The sequence below is a fragment of the Mytilus californianus genome, unplaced genomic scaffold (assembly GCF_021869535.1).
Source record: "Mytilus californianus isolate M0D057914Y unplaced genomic scaffold, xbMytCali1.0.p SCAF_5, whole genome shotgun sequence".
In the NCBI taxonomy this organism is placed as follows: Eukaryota; Metazoa; Mollusca; class Bivalvia; order Mytilida; family Mytilidae; genus Mytilus; species Mytilus californianus.
Window position 1 is genome coordinate 92,635,841 of NW_026262701.1, and position 25,033 is coordinate 92,660,873.

General features: G+C 31.1%; 2 protein-coding genes across 4 annotated transcripts in view; one reads left to right on the plus strand and one right to left on the minus strand.

Moving 5' to 3' along the window:
- The window catches only part of LOC127703282 (integrator complex subunit 8-like), a 55,694-nt gene extending 44,603 nt beyond the window's left edge, over positions 1–11,091 (minus strand). The window contains exons 1-2 of one of the 3 annotated variants that reach the window (XM_052207802.1): positions 10,719–11,091; positions 5,404–5,544 (exon numbers count right to left, since the gene is read on the minus strand). In XM_052207802.1, coding sequence (XP_052063762.1) covers positions 5,404–5,544; positions 10,719–10,848 — 271 coding nt within the window. In that variant the 5' untranslated portion in view covers positions 10,849–11,091. The remainder of the gene's footprint in view (positions 1–5,403; positions 5,545–10,718) is intronic. The other 2 variants (XM_052207801.1, XM_052207803.1) reach the window with 2 other exon arrangements.
- Positions 11,092–15,745: 4,654 nt separating this feature from the next.
- On the plus strand, positions 15,746–23,201 carry LOC127703296 (uncharacterized). Its single transcript, XM_052207817.1, has 7 exons — positions 15,746–15,813; positions 17,135–17,266; positions 17,750–17,954; positions 18,756–18,945; positions 20,175–20,223; positions 21,553–21,755; positions 22,051–23,201. The coding sequence occupies exons 1-7, from the start codon at positions 15,751–15,753 to the stop codon at positions 22,358–22,360; spliced, it is 1,152 nt and encodes a 383-aa protein (XP_052063777.1). The 5' UTR covers positions 15,746–15,750; the 3' UTR covers positions 22,361–23,201.
- The last annotated feature ends 1,832 nt before the right edge of the window (positions 23,202–25,033 follow it).

Sequence of the window (25,033 nt, forward strand, 5' to 3'; positions counted from 1 at the left end):
TTACTTTTAAGTTTGAAAAAAAATGAAATTGTGTTCATCCAATTATATCATTAAAAATCAGATTAGCAGTGGTTCCTTATACAATTCTTCATAGTTTTTTTCTTTTCTCTTTTTTTTTTTTTTGAAAATTATATGACAGCTATCATAGGACTTACAAAACAATTCTGGGAAAAATAATGAAAAATTCATAAAAAATTATTAAATACAAACTGATTTCAAAACCTTAATAAAACCTTTAGCTTGTATAAAATATATAGCAAAAAATCACAAAATGAACAACTTTTGTCCATATACTGTATTTATTATCATTTTAACATGATAATATACTTAAAGTAGTCAGAGCATTTAAGTGCTTAATCTTTGTGGAGAATATTCTTCTCTTTTGAATCATCTGATGATTTACAGATCAAAACCTATAAAATACTTCCATCAAGTTTACAATAAACAAGCCATTAAAAATACTTCTGTTGTGTCAAAATGTTTAAAGTATAAATGTTTTCACTCCTGTCATATCTCCCTTGGTAAGGAATTTATTTGTGTAGAACATTCCCTGTGTCTATTAACTTCTAAAAAGGTTTTGGTCACAATCTATCATATTTGTTTTTAGTCTGTTATTTAGTACACAAATCAGGCTGTTGGTTTTCTTTTTCAAATTGTTTTACATTTTGTCATTTCAAAGCTTTTTATAACATTTGATATGGTGCAGTCTTTAATTTGCTCATTGTTGAAGGCCATATGTTGAACTATAATTGATTTCATATATGTCATTTGGTCTCTGGTGGATAGTTGTCTCACTAGAAATCATATCACATCTTCTTATCAAATTTATTGAAAAATAATGTACTGATAAACCTTTATCCAGTTCTTACATATACATGTATACTCAATTTAATATTCAGATAGTACAAATATCCCTACAGTATATTAAGAATCTTTTATCAATATCTTGACAATTCGATATTTTGTTAATACCTCAAATTCCTGACATAACATTACTATCATAACCCTATTCCTTTATTACAAATAATGGTGGTGGAATTTTCTAGTCAATTTTTTTTGTCTGTGTGATTAGCAAGGATAGGGTATAATACTAAAATAAAGTTTGATTCAAAATTAAGAACAACTTTTTTTGTTGCTTTCTTTGGTTGTTTTTCTTCTCCATTATTTGGATTATTCTTAAATAATTTAATTTTGGATGTAACGCGTCTTCTGATTGGTTGACGTTGTTTTGTTTATCAGCTCATAGACATAATTTTGTCATGTGACCTTGACGTCATCAACGTTTTTTCATGATTTACTCCGGTTTAAAATGGAATTAAGAATTAAATTATAAGAAATGACTGTAATATTTTTTCTGTCTATTCGAAATAACATAAAAAATGTAGTGCACACTTTAAAATAACCCGCTATGCGTGTTATTCAGTGTGCACCACATTTTTGATGTTATTTCTTGATAGACAGAAAAAATATTACAGTCATTCCTTAAAAAGACAAAAAAGGCTTTATATATCCTTAAATGCAGAATTTCAATTTCTGCTTAATCAAAGTCCTGTTCAACTGACAAGGAAAACAAACCACACAAAAATATACCTATTTAACCTTCCAAAAGTAGTATTTTTACCATATCATCTCAAAGTATAAATATTTTCTTCAGTGATCCAAAAATCAATTAAATTATCTCTGATCATTTAAACTGACATTCTCTAATAAATTTTAAAGGTTTTACAGCTGTGAAAAGACAGTGACGAAAGCCCAACAAAATTGTAACAATATGTGTATTGTTCCGTGACAGACGATATAACATATTCAAATATTGTCAATAGCTATACTAACAAAAAACTATTTACATCGACAAAAAGAAGTTTAAGAATCTTATTAAGCATAATTATTCTGGAACAGAAAGAAATAAATCTTCGTACAGGAAATCTGACTCTATGCAGGGGTTGGAAATAGGTGGAAAAATCAATTAATAACCTGACTTGTTAATCTAAAATACAATCTTACATAAATTAAAAATTCAATATCTGTCACCTTTTTGAATCTGGTCAATACTTATAGCAATAGCTTCTGAGTCTTTAAATGGGCCTAAGAACTAGTTAAAATTATCCTTACATTTCTTTAAAACAGATGAAATGCTGGCCTTAAATAGCCTTTCAAGATGATCATTCATATAATTTTCCTACACATACAAACCTACAAGCCAAAGAAACCATAGATTTCATAATTCTACAAAATTTGGCTTCCATTTTTTTTGGCAAATAGTACAAGCTTGTTATTGCAATTACATGTATCTTAATTTTAAAGAAAGATTTTTCAAGAAAAATCTAGATCTACACTGCTACAAAAAAACAGGCATCCATTTATTATCTTCTAGCCATGTGCACTTCAACATATCAAAATTGGTAAAGTATGACAAATATTGTACAGTTCCACATGTACATGTAAACTATGTAAATTAAAATTGAATGATTGATTGATTATAAGTATTTAACGCCACCTTCACCACTATTGGCTATACTGTGGCAGTCAGCTTTTATTGGAAGGATCTATATATGTAGTACCCAGAAAGAACCCCCTAACTTCAGCAGGAAAACTAACAATTCTAGTAAACAAAGATTGGAGTCGAATTCACCTACTAACATGACTAAGAGCAGGGTTCCAACTCCCAACCTCATTGTTGACCGCCAGTGATACAGTAGATGAACTACTTAGACCACTCAAGACACTGAGACCCCCAAAAATTGTAAGACAATTCCCATTGAAAAAACTTTTTAGAAAGAAGTTTAACACTGCCATTCCCAGATGAGAGGCTGCTATGGGGAAGATGCAAATGATGCTTAAATTTAATAATTATACAAAAAATAAATTGCATGTTTATGAAAAAATTTGTAAGGGTTCCACGGAACCCAGTGTCTCGCCCACTTTTGCTGTTAATCGCAGGCTCAACAAAAATGAGGAAAAAAATTAATAAAAATATTCCTCTCTATACTATCTTTTGATTGAAAGTAGGTCCTGTCCAAGTTTGGTAAAAATCCAGGATAGTTTATGAATCTAAAAAATGTTTTAAAAACTTAAACTGCAGACTGTATGTAATGTTAACTGGAAGAAAAACTAAGTCCATTTATAAGTAAAATATGGAAAAAATGGAACAAAATTTTAACAAAATTTCCTTCTAGATACTAGCTTTTAATCATAAACAAGCTTCTGTCCAAGTTGAGTACAAATCCAGTATAGTTTAAGAAAGTTATTAAAATTTCAAAAACTTTAACCACAGAGTGAATATTTGTGGACGCCGCCGACAATGTCCTTAATATGTTATCTAGACAGTCAAACGATGAACATGTAGCAGTATTCAGTCATACTTAATAGTCCTTGAAATGTTCTCTAGACAGTCAAATGATGAACATGTAGCAGTATTCAGTCATACTTAATAGTCCTTGAAATGTTCTCTAGGCAGTCAAACGATGAACATGTAGCAGTATTCAGTCATACTTAATAGTCCTTGAAATGTTCTCTAGACAGTCAAACGATGAACATGTAGCAGTATTCAGTCATACTTAATAGTCCTTGAAATGTTCTCTAGACAGTCAAACGATGAACATGTAGCAGTATTCAGTCATACTTAATAGTCCTTGAAATGTTCTCTAGACAGTCAAACGATGATCATGTAGCAGTATTCAGTCATACTTAATAGTCCTTGAAATGTTCTCTAGACAGTCAAACGATGAACATGTAGCAGTATTCAGTCATACTTAATAGTCCTTGAAATGTTATCTAGACAGTCAAACGATGAACATGTAGCAGTATTCAGTCATACTTAATAGTCCTTGAAATGTTCTCTAGACAGTCAAACGATGAACATGTAGCAGTATTCAGTCATACTTAATAGTCCTTGAAATGTTCTCTAGACAGTCAAACGATGAACATGTAGCAGTATTCAGTCATACTTAATAGTCCTTGAAATGTTCTCTAGACAGTCAAACGATGAACATGTAGCACTATTCAGTCATACTTGATAGTCCTTGAAATGTTCTCTAGACAGTCAAACAATGATCATGTAGCAGTATTCAGTCATACTTAATAGTCCTTGAAATGTTCTCTAGACAGTCAAACGATGAACATGTAGCAGTATTCAGTCATACTTAATAGTCCTTGAAATGTTCTCTAGACAGTCAAACGATGAACATGTAGCAGTATTCAGTCATACTTAATAGTCCTTGAAATGTTATCTAGACAGTCAAACGATGAACATGTAGCAGTATTCAGTCATACTTAATAGTCCTTGAAATGTTCTCTAGACAGTCAAACGATGAACATGTAGCAGTATTCAGTCATACTTAATAGTCCTTGAAATGTTCTCTAGACAGTCAAATGATGATCATGTAGCAGTATTCAGTCATACTTAATTATAAACTCTCTTCTTTCTCAAGTTATGTTACTAAAATCAATGAATACAAGATTTTTCAAAAGGCTTGAACCCCCCAAAATTTCGAAAATTGTGACTCACAAATTTACAGTTTTATAATATTTAAAGATTGGATACAGAATTACTGACAATTTTGATGATACTTGTGTAGGGTACAATGTAAGTTATGAACGTATTATTTGATATGACTAGCTTGAATAAAGGTCTAGCTTAATATTGCAGCATGTTTACCAAACTTTAAAGTGTGACTTTCAGTCCCTATGGACCATTTTCACTTCAAAACTGTTAAAAAACAAGTCATGCAAAATCTGTTTAAAATAAATGTATATATAGCACAGTGATTTGGAACTTGTCATGAAGCATTATATTTGTGAGTTGTTAAATTAACTGCATTAGCAATTTTGCTCACAAATTTCTTCTGGAGTTGCTTGCTATGAAATTTAATAAATTCTTTAAAATATTAAATCTATGTGTTTTATTTACTTTAAATCATGAAACACCTTTTTAAAAGTGTTTTCTTCATCCTATCACAATGGCTGCCTTATGAACCAGTCTTTTAGGTCAGCTTATAATACCTATCCATGTTAAAATGAGCATAGAGCAAGAAATGTAGGAGTTATTACTTTACTATATATATTTGAACATCCTGAAACAATATGAGCAAACTTTGAAAATTGCTTTACATATTGCAACTAACAAATATTATGGTAAATGTTAAAGTTCAAATCATTGTGATGCAAAGTTGCTGAGAAAACAGTCATGATTTTTTTTTAATATGACTTACATTTGGGAAATATTTAGAGCAGGAATTTTTTCCATGAAACAAGTGAGCAAAATTGCTAATGCAGTTAATTTAACAACTCACAAATATAATGCTTCATGACAAGTTCCAAATCACTGTGCTATATATACATGAAGTTACAGCGAAATATGTAACAATTTGTTTTTTTAAACATGGGCGAAATATATAAATATACCATGAATATTTCCATCCTCAGACCTGGAATCATTCTGACCATTAGGTGTAGTTGGTATTTCCCTTACCAGGGCAGTGCTGGCTGCTAGATGAGCTTCTGCTTGCTGTAAAAACTGTATGATCAACTGACAAGGTGAGGGATCTACAATAATAGTTTTTTTTAAATAAATACAAGATATTTTGTTAAAACTACAGTGCATTATTATTTGTATACTTTTCAGTCAGTTGTTTTTCAAATTTCTTTTACAGTACATAAAAGGTCATGTCCACAAAGGTGGATACCCCTTGGAAATACGTTGATTTTAGACAGAATAACCACTTTCTACATTCCAGTTCATCACTTTGATAATAATTAATTCCATAACATGATAAATACACAATGTGACATATTATACGGATTTTAAGGATGTTTGCTACTTTTATTTTTTTACTTTTTGGTTAGATATTCAGAATCCTCTAGTTTTATCCATGTAGTCCCAATAAATATTTTCCCACAAACCCTTCTTTTCTTTTCCAAATTTTATTACATATAGTTTAAAAATCCATTTTTTTTTAAATATTTGTTATTTTTTCATAGTTTTTGAAAGAAAAAAAGTGCAAATTTTAAATGTATGAAAAATCTAGAGAGAATCATTTCCCGCCAAATTTTCAATTGATTATAAATATCTCCAAAACAATGACATATTTCTTTCATCTTTTTAAGTTTCGTTATTTTTATACTATCAATTTATAACAGTCTTTTAAAAAGCTTGACATCTTTTTAAAACAGAAAAGCAAACATCCTTAAACTAACAAAATCACAATATGCAGATGTCAAACAAAGGGCGAAAGATACCAATGGGATATTCAATAACATAAGTCGAAAAAACAAACTGACAATGCCTTGGCATAAAATGTAAAACCACCAAAAGGCAAAACACAACATGGAAAACTAAAGACCTTAAGTTAATAACATGCCTCTAACATGCATGACATGTCTAAGATTAATTTGAAGCAAGAAAATCTTGAAAAATTCATTTGTTATCTTAGATGTTAAAATGTCAATGCATGTATTTTGTTATTTATTTTTTTAGCTTTATTTCCATTTTCTACATTATTTCATTTTCATTATTTTAGATTCATTATTACCAGTGCATTTGTAAATTACTTTGTGGCAATAGTTTTAGAGGATCTTTAAAGTAACAAACAAAAAAATCAATGTTACAATTTTTCTCTGCTTGCTTCTTAACATCCATATGTATCTTACACTGCTTTCTAAGTGACAAAGAGTTTGTAACTAATGTATTGTTAAATTAATATTTGACATGTCACATATGTTATGTCCACTGGCTTAAAAATGGGTCCAAATTCAATTTTAAAGTCAAGTGGTCAAACTCTGGTCTTTATATAGTGCACCATTTTGATGTTAAAGACGAGAATCAAAATTGGCAAAATTTAAAGACTGAAAACTTAGCACAAATAATACATGTAAAAAAAAAATGTTGTCCGAGAGAACTTAAAATTTATTTTTGAATTGATCAATCGTAAAAAGAGTTGTCTTGTATAATAAAAAACAATTAATTTTGGAGAAGCTGTTTCAAAGAGATCCATGATATTATTCATGATTATGTGACATACTAAGAAGACTTTGTAGAATGTATACATTGTACTATCCTGACAACAGACTTTGTGAGACTGCACAGTCCTTTACAGTTCTTTGATGATATCTGGCTACTATTTGTTAATATGCTGTAGATACAAATGTATGAATATATATAATTATTTATCCGCTTAAGAAGTAAAAGGTTAAGTCAAATATATAAATAAAGATATCATAATAAAAATATATTTAGGTTTGTTTAGCATGTTTAGTGGCATTTAAAAGGTGCTTGGTAGTGTTCGGCAGTGTCATTAAGACCAACAGATCAAAGTCATTTTTTCTGGATGATTTGAGACATATTCCTCTTTCTGAAACAATTTTTTCCCACCTGCCATCACTATAAGTACATGAAGTATATACATGCACATGATATATATTTTATCCAATTTTATGCCAAGGCTTGATTGCCAGACCCATATATATAAATGTTGATACACATATGTGTTTGTGTGTTTATGATTATCTTATAATTATGTCTGTTGTTAAATTTTGGTAACAATTCTGTAATATTGGATTCAAAAACCAATAAAATATTGTATCAGTACATCTACGTCATACGCTGAACTGTAAATCCTGACCAATACTCAACGCTTCCAGTGGGCGCAAGAAATACAGCATCTTAGCTAGCCATTGGGGTTCCAATCCAGTCCCCTCCTCTCCACCCTTGGCAGATTAAGCCAACACTTGTGATTACAATGCTGCTCCATCTACCAGTACTGCTGATAGATAAAAGTCACGCCCATAGGCTATTTCTGGAATCATGTCTTTCACCGGAAAAGATCGTCAATTTCCCACGCCTTAATGACGTCATTTACCAGATAGAAGGCACGCCTGTATCCCTGCTCTATTACAGTTTCAAGCACTTTCAGAATCGTCATTTTGCAGGGTAGTCTAGAAATAATTTATGTTCCGTAAGTATGTAATCTTAATACCCGTACGACTGAAGGGAGGTTGACCAACTTAAATATTCTAATTTTCCAAATAATTTGTGCAGTATACGATCAAACTTTTTCATCCGTTCGCTCGACGTGTGTTGGAAGTGACGATGCCTACATTTTGGTCACATGGTGATGGAAGTCACATGACAGATTCAATCATCATAAAGGTGCTTTTTGATTGGATGCAGCCAGTTATAACTGTGACCAATGGAAATCAATACCTTGTGGATCGGATAATTCTATTTTGATCCGCCAAGGGTGGAGAGGAGGGAACTGGATCGTAAACCTTAGCAAAGATGGAAATACAATAATTTTATAAGATAAAACCAAAAATATACAATGCAAGTATATTAGTATTTCAGGAAATAATAAACATAAATAAATTAAAGATAAATGAATCATGCAAGGCAATTCTTTTAATTAGCATGAAAGCAAACACCCATAACTGCTGCTGAGCTGCAATCAATGCTGTTCATCTGTTTATTTGATTAATTGCAATAATTGTCTAAACCTGTAATATATATATATTTCAGCTACACAGTACAATGTAGGTAGGGGAGCGTCTTTTTACCACAGAACACCACAGAATACCACAGAATACCACAGAACACCCAAAATTTACCACAGAACTTCGAAATATTAATACTTCAGACATTATTATCATGTTATTGTTCATTCTTTTAATAATTTGACATTTATTATTCAAATAAATTTAATTTTTCTATTTAGGGTCGACTCACTATCGCTACGCCCCCAACTAAATGGCCAATAATTGGGATCATACCGAAAACCCCTAGCTATTAAAACCATAATATACAAAGATTATTTATATTTGTGACATTTATATTTTAAATACATTTTAATCTTTTTTGTAATTTTTAATTCATTTTTGAATATACTTAATTATTTGTTAAATTTATTTTGTTTTATCAGTTTTTTTTTCACTATTTTATTATTTTTATGTTAAGAGTTGTTACAATAAATAATAAAAATGGTTAATGTGACATTTAATTAAAGTTGTTGTCAACAAATAATTAAACTTTATAAAAGTGATTAAAGGAGTTTGTTAAGCTGATATCTAAGAGTTGTTTCAAACAATTATTTAAACTTGACTAATGTTTCTACATCAAAGTTTTCTCCTTTAGAGTTAAATATAAAACAATCCTGTGTTAAGGGCTACAAATACTTTCAAAAAGATATCTGAACTTGTTGTAGGACAGTTATATTTGAGTTGACTAATAACATATTATAAGTGTGTCTTTTAAATTATCAAAAAGTTCAAGTTCGATGACTGTTTTTGGATTCTTATGTTGTGTGTGTATCTTCTCTAATCATTTGACAATATTTCGGATTTTTACCAAATTTTGTATGCATTTAGAAATCGTTGAACTGAAACTTTATATCGAAAAAACTTGTATATGTAGCATTTACATATAGATTCTATATTTTTGAGTCCCAAATTAATGTTGACCCTAGCAAGTTCACCGACACAATTTTTAAAAGTACCAAAATTTAATTAGATTAGCCAATTTTGACACTTGTCGTAATCACCAATCAAGCCAATTAACATGTCATTTAAGATTTCACACCTGAGACATCAAATTACATTTAATTGAATTACCTTGTATAATCAGGTGGCAACTAGAATCCAAACAATGAAGAATATTGTAAATATTCCATTATTAATGATATATATATTATATTAAATAGAATGTTGATAGCAGTCTTCCTGTTCTCTAATCATTGTCAAGTAATTTCAAGAATACAATTTTTATAATAATAAAAATTCAAGATTAAAATGTGAGCCGATGTTCAACATCATTTTAGTTGAAAAATTATATTTATTGTCTTATAGGTTTATTCATTTCACAGAAAAAATAGTTACATATGAGAAATATTAACTCTTTCTGCCAATCAAGCCAATATTATTCATAGCGTGATTCGCGCCGGTAAAATCCGTCAGGTCAACTTTTTTTGTAGAAAAACATTTTTTTTACTATAAAAGTTATATTTTCATATAAAATATTCATTAATCTCGCAGATTTCTTAATTTAATGAAAAAATTTTTAAAAAGAAAAAGCAAAATTAGCACTTTCTGTCGATCAGATCAATATTATTCGTAGCGTAATATTCGCTGGTAAAATCCGTCAGATCAACTTTTTTTGTAGAAAAACATGTTTTATTTATATAAAGTTTTTATTGGTAAACAACATATTTAATAAACTCACAGATTTCTTAATTTCACGGAAAAATATTGTAAAACAAAAGAGATATTGACACTTTTTATCGATCAGTTCAATATATTCAAAGCAAATATTGATCAGCGACTGTGAAAACCGTGCGGTAAATGTTTTTTGCTCAAAACTATTTTTTTAAATGTTTATTTTAGATTTTCATTATTACAATGCATTAGTTTAGTGTCTCAAAGGTCTCCAAATGTAAAAAAAATATGCCAAAAAACTAAAAAATTATATCTCATCCAGTCAATCGTCATGTCATTGGTGTAACCCGAATTAAAGAAATAATATAATTCTGAATTATTAGATTTGCGTTTTATAAAGTAAGTTTAATGTTCTGTGGTATATTTCAGTAGTTTTATTGTATTTTGTGTAGTTCTGTGGTATATTTTGAGTGTTCTGTGGTATTCTGTGGTGTTCTGTGGTATTCTGTGGTGTTCTGTGGTAAAAAGACGCTCCGTGTAGGTAGTATCCCATTTGTGTGTCCAACCTGATAAATTACCTGGATTTTGTTGTTGCAAATGATTATCCAGTTTATGCTCATCTAACAGAAACTCAAACCAAGATACACTAGACATTGACATTGAAGTGTGTCTCATCATCTCATCGCTGGGCATCACGATATCTGACATTTTGACTTCTGAGGTTAAAACATTCACAAGACGTCAAGAGTATTTAGCTTTAGCTACAGAATAAAAGTTATACACACTGGCAGCACAGGGGTAATGTTTCACCACAAGTTTACAATTTCATAATTATTTTCACGTGTAATGCAATACATTGGCAATTAATGATCATAACTTTTATCCATAAACAATCTAGTAGCATTCTCTGTCGGCTGTTGTGCTAGTGACAAGCACCTGTGCAAGGGAATTAACCGGGAATTGAATTCCGGTGTTGGTTATTTTGATAAAGAAAAGATTTCATTTCAAAACGAGTGTGGCTATCCGCACATAAAAGATTTTATTTCTTATAATGCTGGACGAATATTATTATTCCAATTATCATTTCACGTTTCTTAGGGTCGACAAAGGGTCTAAATTCAAATAGATAGATTTTTTTAATAATTCGCCAAATGTAGTTTACATCATGTATTTTTTCTCCAAAATATTGTAAAAAGTATGGGTCATGCAGCCGGAAACAATCGAATTTTAAGAAAAAAAAATATGAGAATAGCAGTCTTATAACGTGCGTTCAGACAATTAAAAGAAAACTTAGGGTAACGGGACTTGTTTTTTCATTACAAAACACCATCCTATTTAAAAGTAAGGTTATCTGAGTTATCTCCCTTTATATAGCAAAGTTTGAAAAAAAATGAATCACACAAAAAAAATTCTGTATTTTTTTAGAATCAATTACAATAATAAAATAAAACACATGATCATTTCTTCCTTAAAATGAAATTTTTACGAATGAAATGTATTCTTCTATCAAAATTTGAATAATTTATTAAAGATTTATACCGATAGTGTCAGTCTGTTGTTTAGCAATCTAAGATGGCGGCTCGCCGACCGTGCAAGGGCTGTATAGCCAGTCAAGGTCGTTAAAAACTTCCATTTGTTGATCTACCTCAAAATAATTTTAAGTGAAGCATTTATCAACGAATGTTTTGCAGATAGTATTTATCAAATTGGGCTTATTGTATTAAAGCAGAGACAGATAATTATTGAATTATATGTCTCTGATAAAAGTAAGGAAATAAAAATATACCTGAAACGTATTATTCCAATGTGTAATTCATTTTTATAATATTCTCAGTAGAAACCAATCAAAACCCATTAGTTAAAGAAAGACAGACAACATTATATCCAAGAAAAAAGAACGAAAATACAAAAAACACAGTCTAAATGATAATAAAATTGAGAATGGAAATGGGGAATGTGTCAAAGAGACAACAACTCGACCAAAGAGCAGAAAACAGCTGAAGGCCACCAATAGGTCTTCAACACATCGAGAAAATCCCGCACCTGGAGGCGGGCTTTAGCTGTATCTTTATCTGTATAATACTGGAAATGAACCCAAATATTGCTGAGTAAAACTTATCCAGGAAGTGTGTGTGCGCCACTGACGTAACTAGTCGCGCAAGATAACTGCCTTAAAACTTTCCACAGTTATACAGTTCACTGCAGTACTTGGTAATAAGTTCCAATCAATAATAGTTTGTGGAAAAAAGAATGTTAATAAATGTCAGTATTTGCTGATAAAAGTTTAAGTTGTTTGACGTTTGAAGTTCTCGATGGTCTAGTGTTAAATTCGATGTGATGTTCAGTGGGGATGTCTACCAGGTCGTTCACTATTTTGTACAGTAGTACCAGACGCGGTTCTCGTCTTCTTTCCACAAGAGGTTTCCATCCTTCATCATGGAGGTGACACTACTTTTTGTACGCCTATAGTCTTTACAAACGAACCTAGCTGCTCTTCGTTGTATGCTCTCTATACGGTTAATGTCTTTCTGTAGATATGGGTCCCATACAGTGCCTGAGTAATCCAAGACTAAACGAACAAGAGAGATGTAGGCGATTTCCTTAAAATGTTTGTTGCAGTGTTTTAGGTTCCTTCTAATAAATCCCAGTGTAGCATTAGCTTTGTTACAAAATTTGTTAATGTGAGATGACCATTTCAAATTATCGCTAATGATTACACCTATGTACGGATTTTCACTGACTTGCTGGCCCAGAAACAAAAATGTATATTAGTTCAGAGAAAATGGACGTCACACTAAATTCCGAAACATGTAAATGAACCAAAATTAAAAAAACATACAAGACTAACAAAGGCCACAGGTTCCTTGCTTGGGACAGGCGCAAAAATGCGGCGGGTTAAACTTGTTTTGTGAGATCTCAACCATCCCCTATACCTCTAGCCAATGTAGAATAAACAAACACAAAGCAATACGCACAGTAAAAGTCAGTTTAAAAGAAGTCCGAGTCCGATGTTAGAATAGGTAACAGGAGAAACTAAGCAAAATGACAATGATCAACATAAATTAACAAAGGACTACTAGCAGTTACTGACATGCCAGCTCCATGCCTCATTTAAACTAATTGAAAGATTATGTCTTCATTATATGAAAATCAAGAACAATCCCTCCCGGTAGGGGTTTAATATAATTAATATGTATCAAAATATAAAAACGTTTGACAAGAAAGGAAACGATTTTTTTCGAATTTTTCATATCTCACACAGGAGTTAAACAAGGTGACCATTATCCCCGTTCTTACTTTCTTTGTTCCTTAATGATTCAGAACATTATTTTGTTGAAAACAATATAGAAAGTCTAGAAAATATTTCAAATCTGTGTTTGGAATCACTACAAATGTGAATTAAATAGTTTTTGTACTGTACGCAAATCAGAAGGATTACAAAAAAACCTAAGACTTGTATGTTTTGAAAAATACTGAAAAAATGGAAACTTAAAATTAACAAAAACAAATTTAAAGTAGTGATTTTTAGCAAGAAGGAAGTAAAAAAAATCAGAATTTTAAGATATATGGAGAAAGCGCTGAAATATTCGATTCTTACTCCTACCTTGGTATACTTTTCAATTACAACAGTATAGCTTGTGAACTGCAAGAAACAGAAGTCTTTGTATGCTCTGTACCGAAAAATTAAAAAAAGAATATATTCCCATCGAGTTGGGTCTTTTTGAGTCATTAGTTATATAAAAATAAGAAGATGTGGTGTGATTGCCAATGAGACAACGCTCCACCAGAGACCAAGTGACATAGAAGATAACACCTAAAGGTACGGCCTTCAACAATGAGCAAAACCCATACCGCATGGTCATCTATAATAGGCCCCGAAATGACAAATATAGGACAATTCAAACAAGAAAACTAACGGCCTGATTTATGTACAAAAAAATTTACGTAAAACAAATATGATATACAGTAACAAAGTAACGACAACCACTGAATTACAGGCTCCTGACTTGGGGCAGGCACATACAGAATGTGGCGGGGTTAAACATGTCTGTGGGCGCCCAACACTCCCCTAGCCTGGGACAGTGGTGTAACAGCACAACATATAATCAATCTATAAAAATCGATTGAAAAGGATTCATCAGATCGATACAAAGCAGAAAAACAAGTAACAAATACACAGACAGGACGTGGCAGAAAATTTATACATCCCACAACAGAAAAAGTCACTAAGTACAGATCTGAAAGTACTCGCAGTTAGTGACAGCTAGTTCAAAGCCAATAACAACTAATGAAAAAATCATGTATCTAAAGTATCTATCAGTCCACATCCAACATCCAATGGATTTAGTGTAAAGACGTCATTAACAGTCAGAGACAAAAAACATTATCTTGTGCAATGCCAAAATACAGACATCGACAGCTTGTAGAACCGTGAATGTTCATATGTATATGTATATAACAATAATAATAGTTCGGTTTTAATTCACTGATAACACAATCAACATGTATACAAATAAAAACAATATTCCTGTAATACTATATGCTTTAGAGGTATGGAGATTTGAAAGTAAAGATAGCATACATAGAGAAAGTACGCCTTCAATTTTACAAACACATTTTGAAATTAAAAAACAGTACACCAAACTATATGGTGTATGGGGAACTTGGAATATTCGCTTTGGAAACTATTGTTAAATGTAAAATGATGTTGTTTTGGAATAGTTTACTATTTGAAAAACAAGTTATCATCAGTCATGTATGAATTAATGTTAAAATTAAATTTTCAAATTACATTTTCAATATCCCACAAAATTTAAATGGATAACGTATGTCAATAGATATAGGAAGATGTGGTATGAGTGCCAATGAGACAACTCTCCATCCAAGTAACAATTTATAAAAGTAAACCATTATTGGTCAAGGTACGGCCTTCAACACGGAGCATTGGCTTAAACAATACGGTATTGTCTATTGTAAACAGACTACATAAACATAAGCTCTAGCTTATAATGTGAGCATTTCAAATCGACTACTTTACAATTATATACACAAGTATACAAAAGATATAGAAACAACTCAATAATGTTAAACATAACATATAACACGTACAAAGCACACACAAATAACACTAATGTTAAGCACATTTAAACAAAGTAGCACCTTAGTAATTGTGTTTTAACTACGAAAGAGTTGTTGACAGCTTTGTGAGCTGGTACAAAAACAAATCTTTTTAAAGTCATGATATCATTAAATAAATAAAAAGTTGTTAAAGTCACGATATCATTAAATAATTGAAAAGTTGAATCAAAGGACGATTTAAAAATGAAGCCTACATCTTAACAAGGATTTGTATAGAGTCTCACTATACAAATCCTTGATCTTAATAAATCTATTTAAAAGTGTATACATATACTCAATTATATAGTATACCATTTTTTATTTTTTTTTTTTTTTTTATTATTGTGACTTTATTTCCTGTGACTTTTTTCATGCGACATTTTATCCGTGACTTTTATTCCGTAACTTTTTTTTTCGTGCATTCTTCTAAAAAAAAGTCTGCAAGTCCTTGTACTGTATACATGAACTCTTTCTTTTCTTCATGCCCAATTTATGAAAACAAATATGGCGACCTCCAGTAGCGATGGGAAAATAGAAGATTTTTTAAAACCCGAGGCAAATATAGCTTTAACTTAATATTTTTTTTAAAATCATCTAATGAGTTAAACAGGAAATATGTTTTTCTAGATACATGTCTAATTTTAAAGATTGAGAAATCCACTAATTCTTTTTTATTCGGACATTTTATGCAAGACAGAATTTTGCTGTCTTTTATTTTTAATTAATGTTCGTTCCTCTTATGATCCTTTTGTCAATTAATGCCGTGTTTACACGTCAAAATCAATTCTGAGTTTAGACAAACTTGTACATTTCAAAAAGTTTTGCAGCATGGACATGATGGATGGACATAGATATATGAAATAAAATGCATTTACTTTTATTGGAAATAATTTTTTTTCTCAATTTATATGTGCAGTTGTTTTCCATTTGTACACAGAAGGTGTACATGTCAAAATAAACTAAGTTAGGTAAAACTCTTGAGATGTTCCCCTCTGGTAGAAATTGCCTTAGGTATAAGAGATATCTGCCTAACAATAGATCATTTAAATAGTGTGAGGGAACAGTATAAAGCTAAACCTAGGCACCAGCTACATGTGGGGAAACTTGAAGGTTGTGTCACTTCACCAACCCATTAATATATACTGATGATATAAAAGAAACACAATGTTATCATTTCAGCAATTAGTCTTAAAAGTAACAATTATTTTTAGTCACTGTTATGTTTTCAGTCTGATCAAAGTCTGACAGTGCCCATAAATCAAGCTGAAGGTGTTTTCCAGGGATAAAATAAAATAATCTCAAAATTCCCCCGAAAGTTTTTCTGAAACGCCAAATGTATAGCAGTTTTACCAAATGAATTTCATATTTCAGGAACATTATATTTTTAGAAGTTGCCTATAGACCCCTGATACATGTGTTTAATCCAGACTTGTCCTATGTACATGTTTAGAGTATGACCATAGTACATGTACATGCATGATATGCACGTCGGTGCTACATTTGTTAAAAATTCCAAAACAATCATGTCATATAATAAAACAACAGATGAATATCATTACCTATTTAATCAAAATTAATTCAGAAATAATAAATTACTTTGATTTCATTTCAACTTTATTCTTCAATGACCATACATTTTAGCTGCTTCACTGGCCAAAGAAACAAGATTGGCTCTTTGAAATTAAATGACTGTTTTATCAATGTCCTGTTTACCACATGTATGACTGATTTATACATCAAGCCACAGGATTATGGCTTATATTTGATATGAATTCATTAACAAATGATTAACAAAATGTCAATCAAATGACTGAATTTAAATCAACTTTGATATGCTTTGATTCTTATAATTAATTCATTTATATTATTTTGACAGTATGAACAGTGCATGGTATGTACTGGTTTCCTTGGCAGTAATTTCGGACAACCTGTATGTAGCAGTTGTCATTTATTTCTCTTTTGTAATGACATAAACTTAGAGGAGGGAGAGCAGGAAGTATACAATGAGGTAAGGCTAATTATCAAGGGCATCATTGAAAAGGTAGATCAGGAACATTTAAAAGTAGCATTGTCAAGCAGCTAGAGCTTACTATACAGTATTTTTTTCCTCATTGTTGAAGGTTATATTTGCTTATATCCACATCTTTTGGTCTCTTTTGAATAGTTGTCTCATTGTCAATTATACCTCATCTTATTTTTATATAATAGGCAGTACTTGCCTATTTTTTGCCTACAATTTTTTTTTAAAGAAGTGGGCAATTGAAGCATACCGGTAGTAACATAGGGAAAACTGCAGTCTACTACCTTCTCTTGAAAGGTACAACATTGTACAAAGGCTTGAAATACAAATAAAATAAATATTTGAAGATAAAGCAGCAAAAAAAAAAAATGAAATGTTGAAAATGACATTTAAAAAAATATTTAGGAAAAGAAATGTCAAATTTATTTTATTTTACAAAGCTAATTTTAAGAAATGGCCATATTTTTACAGAAGGATGATTCCGATGCAGATTCAGGTAATGAGGAACCAGTTGAATCTTTTGATTTCTACACAAAGGAAGAGGAGTATAGGGCCAGGAAAATCAAATCACTCAATCATAAAACAGATAAATTAGCAGAGAGAATTACTTCACTTACTACACCTAGGGAACCAGGCAGTGTTCCTGAAGGACTGGTTGATTCCATGCCACCAGAAGGTAAATACCTCATACACATATAAATTAAATGACATTGAAGACTGGCTTCTCATGAACACTGACTAATCTATTCTTTGTAGCCACAAGTAACTGTTTGAATCATAATACAGCAGATCCTAAAAAAATTACCAAATTGAATAATATGACTCATAGACACAGTATTTTATTTTATACAAGACTTGAATTTTAGTATTTCATTTTGTATACCATTAATTTACTTCCATGAAATTATCCACATAAACTTTTTGTTCTTTTGCAAAAAAACCACCAAAAATTCAGGAAGGTCAAATAGGAAAACAACAAATAGCTGATACAAGAACCTTTACATGAGTGAATTTGAAACCAAATCTGTTCAAAATTTTACCATCTCTATTGTTTTTAGTTGTGATTATCAAATTTGATGCTCATTTGCCATGTGTATAATGTTAATAGCTATACATGTATTGAAGTGATCACTAGATTTTTACCTGAAAACTTTTACTGTATGGTTGCTGTCATAACATTTCCATGTATATGTTTTGAGAACCACTAAATGCTTTCCCAAATCAAGACACAAATAAATATCTCTGATATAACCGATAACCGACTGTTTCCTTCGACTTGTAAAAAAAAAGTTATTTTAAGGGAAATGTAATGTCATTTAACAGATATCAGTTGGAACAGAAAGGATATGGGTTAAATACATTTGAGAAGTTGTCGACACTTGTATATATATTCTTCATCCTTTATTCTTTTGTCATAAGTTATATATTGTTAATACATTTGTTATATTAGTTAATTGAAAACTATTTGGTATTGCAGTTTTATTAGTTGTGTTCAAATACCTAGATGACATATCTTTATGGACAGCTGGACAAGTGTGTTCTAGATGGCGTCAAATATTAGAAGGGGAGACAACTGAATTACAGTGGAGAGAATTCTGTAAATTACGATGGCCATTATTTTATCCACAATATAGAGTGAAAGACTGGAAAACTATTTACACTAAACTGTAAGTTTAACTCATACTATTTAAATGGGTCCTTTGTGGTTTTGAATTGTCTATAAAGTAGTTCATCTACAGTTATCACAAGCCTGTCAACACTCACGTTGTGAGTTCAAACCAGCTCGCGGCAGATGTGTAAAGCTTCAATCTTAATTGACTGAGATTGCAAGTTTTTCTGCTGAAGGCGGATGGTTCTTTCAAGTATTTAAATCTTTTCCCACCAAAAGTGGCTGTCATGAGAGCTGAAAGTGGCATCAAACACCAACAATCGAATACTGTTTAGAACTATGCATGAATTTTTTAAAAATTGCTCATTTAATAATTTGGTGAATTGAATTTAGAACTAGTGCTTCATTAAGGAGAAAAATAAAGAATTGTTTATATCAAATCCACTTGTATATTAAAATAAACATGATAAATGGAGAATGTGTTCATGGGACAAAGATGAAGCCCCCGCTTGCATATAATGTTATAAAGGGACTTAACTAGATAACTGTAAATGTGATGCCACCCAAATTCGAACTTGATCTGTGTTCAATGGTAATAAGCATTGTGTATAAGTTTCTTAAAATTTGGTTGAGGCAAATTGAAGTTAGAGAACGGAAACGAAAAATTCAGCAATTTTTCCATTTATAAAGGGGCATAACTCAAGAACTGTAGAAGTTATGCCACCCAAATTCGAACTTGATCTGAGTTTTGTAGTAATAAGCATTATGTGTAAGTTTCATAACATTTGGTAGAGGCAAACTAAAGTTAGAGAACAGAAACTAAATTTGAGACATACACAATGTACGTTTTTGACGGACATACAGACAGACAAGGGTAACACTAAATGTCCCCTCCACAGCAGAGGAGGCATAAAAGTATAAATTTGAAATAAAGAAATTTTCATAAAAGCTTAATGGAATATAAAGATAAACAAGACTAAAATTGGGAAAGTTAGGTTTAGGATTAAAAAAAAGCAGGAGCATTCCCTAAAATGAGAACAGATATACATGATATATAAAATACCTTTATATTTTAAACTTTTTGTGAGTAATAACATGTAGGTGAAATCAATGGCCGAAGAAGTTATATGTTAGTAAGTTTTTTAAAGGATGACCAAAAGTCTTGAGATAAAGCCACAGGTGCTGAAAATACTATATTAACAATCAATCTTGAAATCAATAATATAGATGTGTGAACTAAATAAAAATTAAATTAAATTTATTAAGGAATTATTCTCTGTTTTACAGATTAGAAAGTTCACCATGTAGATACTGTTTAGAAAGCATGATGTTACAGGTTAGTATTAAATATCTGCCTTGAAATCATCTTGATTGAAATCAGATGTGCCGCTGTTGTCAATGAGAATGTGATACACCAAAATCCACAAGACTTTTAATTGAATCTCTAAAGAGTATAATATATAGCCTAATAAAATCTGCTATATTCCATATTATATAAAATACCTTTCAGAAACCTATGCTAAATTTATATAACAATTTCATCTTGATGAAAATAGGATATGAGTGAGAAGCTCATAAAACAATGTCAAAATAAAATACTAACAACTAGAAGTGCCAGAATTGTTTGTAAATGAATTTTCCCATAGTCACTACAAAGTCATCAAAGATAAAACAAATTCTCATATCACACACGATTGTCTGACACCAATATTTTAAGATGATCCTTTCATGAACTATTTTATCTGAAAGGAGGTTAGCTTGAATCTCCTTTCGAAACCCCATAGAAAAAAATATGAGGCTGATTATTATAGAGTGGAATAGACACATCTGTATACAATCTCAACATCAAAGCATAGCGAAAGTACATTTTGTAATCCAAGATTCCTTTTAGTAACAAACTACAGATGATTATAATTAGAATATTACTATTTCAAAATTTAAAACTTCTTAAAAATACTGTGCATGACCATAACTTCTCATATAGTCTAGTGGTACATAAATAGCAAAGTAATGCATGTAATGGTAAAAACATCACAAAGGACAGATAGAACATATTCTGACACTATAGTGGTGTGAGATTAAACAACACTTAAGACCTCTGAAGCATGTATGTTTATATGTACCTTAGTGTAATACATGCTATTTAAAACTAGACGCCTAGACATGGACACATATAAATATACATACCTACCCATTGTGATGCTGTTGTCAATGAGACTTCTCTGCACCAAGGTGCACAGGACTTTAAACTTAAACTAAAGAAAAATTATATGACCTAGAATATTCTGCAAAATTCCATACTATATAGTTACCTATCAGAAGCCCATCCTAAATTAATAGTCAAAACATCATTAAAAAGCCCATGTTAGAAAGAAATTTTTTATCAAAACGACTGAAGACTTGCATGAAAAATAAAGAGTTCAGACTACTGTAAATTCAGAAATTATTGCGTGCATTTATTATTGCTATTTTTGAAGAATGGGCTTTAATGCGAGGTTAATTATTGCGATTTCAGGAAATTCTGCATACAGATATAAGTATCAGATATCAAAATGCGAGTTCTTGTTATTGCGATCTTCATCGCATTATTCGCATTAATAAAAACCTCGCAATAATTTCTGAATTTACAGTATTGTAAAGTATGTTTAATATACTCGTATTACAGAGTACACCACCAATAGAAGAGAATTCCTGGAGACACAGAAGATTAAGAAGTGAACTAAAAACATTAAAATCTGACCCACCTGAAGGTATTAAAGCCACACCATTAGATAGACATTGCTGTCACTGGCAAGCCTCAATAACTGGTCCACAGGGAAGTCCTTATGAGGGAGGACTATTTCTGTTGTATTTGCAGATACCACAGAGGTAGGTTTATTTCCATACCAACAAAGTTCCATTGCAATATAACATGTAACACTGCTTTTGATTGGATGGCATTAGCTTTCAATTCCATGATTGGTGGTTAAAGTCATTTCAAAGTGAATGAATTGCAACAAACAAGAAACATGTATAAACCAACTTATTTTGAAATATACTTTTTTTTTTGTGTTTAGCCATTTCTAAGGGACTTCGTATTCATTTATTCTCAAGATTTTTCTACTTTGTTGATGCATTTATAATACTTGAAACTGTACTTAAAACATCAGTATTTGTATTTCAGTTACCCAATGAGGCCACCAAAAGTGAGATTTATTACACGTATATTTCATCCTAACATTAGTCGACATGGAGATGTGGGTCTGGACTCTATCCATCATAATTGGAGCTTAGCATTAACTATATCTAAGGTGTTAATAAGTATACAATCATTGCTGACAGACCCATATTGTTATGTGTGTATGGAACCAACTATTGGTAAATTGTTTACGAAAGATCGAAAGGAGTTTAACAGAATAGCCAGATTATGGACATGGAAATTTGCTATGCATGACTTTTTAATGCCAATGAATATTGATCTAAATGGGGTATAGTAATGGGAAGTAGATGAGATCCAAGATGGAGGATTTTTTTTCTGTGATATTTTTTAACGTTAAAGCATAATACAGTTCATTACAACTAAAAATTGTGCGAATAATGTTTGTTGCTACAGTTACATGTTATATATTATGCTTAAACATAAATACATTGCATGAACAAGTTGATTAGGCATCTTTCATTATATTTGTAATGTTAAAATGACTATTGATTACTGCCAATAATGAATTTCAGGAACGGTTTTCAATTTAGTTGGAAAATAGCTCAACTTTCTCATAATTGATATATCATGACCTCATCCTAATTATTAATTATTCATATCACGTTAACATGTTCTCGTCCTGAAAATGCATTTAATTTGCCACTAGACATTTAACAGCCATCCATCATCATGACCTCACCTTAAGTACATGTTCATTTACTTGTTTCATGCCCTGTCAGAGTTAGCAGAGGGGCCATTTTGTTATTATAATTAAGTGCAGAAGTTAACTAATGTGAAGGTTATAGTATTAGTAGCATCTAGGTTAAAAATGTATGTACATGTATTAAGAAACATTTTATACATCAACATATATTTTGGCTTTTATAATACATGTAATAAACATGATAAATACTGTAATGTGTGTAAAAAATGTTTTATGTAATGTATGTGAAGAACAATTAGAACAGTGGGCTTTTATAATAAGTAATATGTGGCTTTAATATTATTTAGGTAATGTAATCATATGTTATGTATGCTATAAATTAAATGTTATGAAGTATGTGCAATAGTTTTACACTGTATATTTTATTCCCTGAGTTAACATGAAGATTTTAATAAAGAATGAAACATTCTGACCATGATTTTTAACATACCCTAAACACAATATTTAACCATATGAGTTATGAAAGGTAGTTTATGAATGGATCCCATGAAAATGGAAACCATCAATCTATATGGAAGAACACAGATATAATTTCTCAGGACTATGTATTGCTCCTTCCACATATCTGTGCTGCAAATAATCTCTATAAATGTATAAACTAACTGTAAGATTAATATTGATTGATATTGATGGATCTTCCCTTCCAACAAATTATATCACAGTAGATGTACTAAAACCTCTGGCTGAGAATATATGGCAGGATTTCATTTCATCGGTTTCAGTGCCCTCAAGTTCCTTTTCTTTTGCACAACACAGAGGTATATTTTCTTGGTTTCACACAGCACAGAGCCAGAATGCATGACAAACTAATGAAATCAGACAATCATGACATGAGCTATGCTATGTAGCTGCTTAGAATCGGAAGTTTACACAAAATACACCAAGTCATTTATGCGTTACATGAAGATCACATTCACATAGTTTTAGTATGGACAGACTAAACTTGGCACTGTGATCAGTAATTGCTATGTAGTGGACCATAACGCAAAACTTTACAAAAGTAATTTTTGCGTAAAATGAATGTCAATGTCTCCTTTTTGAGTGTTTACCTTCGTTACTTAACATAATTATGCATCATATGACAAAATATCATTCCTCTATGATCTGTATTAATGCGAATCTTAACCTGGAAGGACATTAGGCTATAACCTCATCCCATTCATAACTTTGTTGGGCGAGAGCAAAATGATGTCATTCAGATTGACACGATTGAATAATTCAAATTGAAAATTTGAAAACTTTGATGAATTATTTCCTTTTTATTTAGCTACACCTTTTTTTCTAGAAACGAACCAGAAAGGACTCCTGCACTAACACGTCAATAGAGGCGGATTTAGGGAGGTCCCGCCCCCTTATGGAGCTACATATATGATAAATGCATAGACTTTTTACAAGTATCACTCCAAACGCCCCCTTTCAAAATCCTGAATCGACATCTGATCAATGTTATGTAATGTAGATGTAGTCCGCTGTTATTTAGCTGAGGTCCTTTTACTTAACAATCATATAGTTCTATCAACATTTCCTCTCCGAGGGTATTACCAGCACAGTAGTCAGCACTGCTATGTTGAATTATCATTAATATGGTCATAATTATAAATTAACTGTTTACAAAACTTGGAATTTTTAGAAATACTAATGATTTTCTACCCCAGGAAGACATTACCGTAGCTGTATTTGTCAAAACCATTCGGAATTGTGGGTTGACGATACCATTAGGAGGAAACCTCCAAGAGCAGTGGTTGTAAAAAAAAACTCAAAGATACAAGGCTTCTAATTTTGTACACCAGACGCGCGTTTGGTCTACAAAAAAGACTCATCAGTGACACCCAAATCATAAAAGTTTAATGGTCAACATAAGTCGAAGAGCATTGATGACCCAAAATTCCGAAATATTTTGCCAAATACAGCTAAAGATATCTATTCCTGGGTTAGAAAAACCATTTGTATTTCGAACAATGCAAAATTTTGTTTATTTCAGAATGTTTTTACTGTAGATATACCTTTGCCCTGAATTTAATTAACATGATGATGAAAAACTGATTTGATGTTAAGATTAAGTGTATTTCTTGGTGATTTCATAATTTCATTGGTTGAGATGAACATTTGATGAGAAGAAAATTTATTGCACATGTCATATAAAGTAAATAGTCTTTAATAAGATATATCCATTCTCCTCATTCTCTGTAATCATATTCACTGTTTAATCTTTCTTTGAAAGCTCATTTAGTGGACCTTCATATA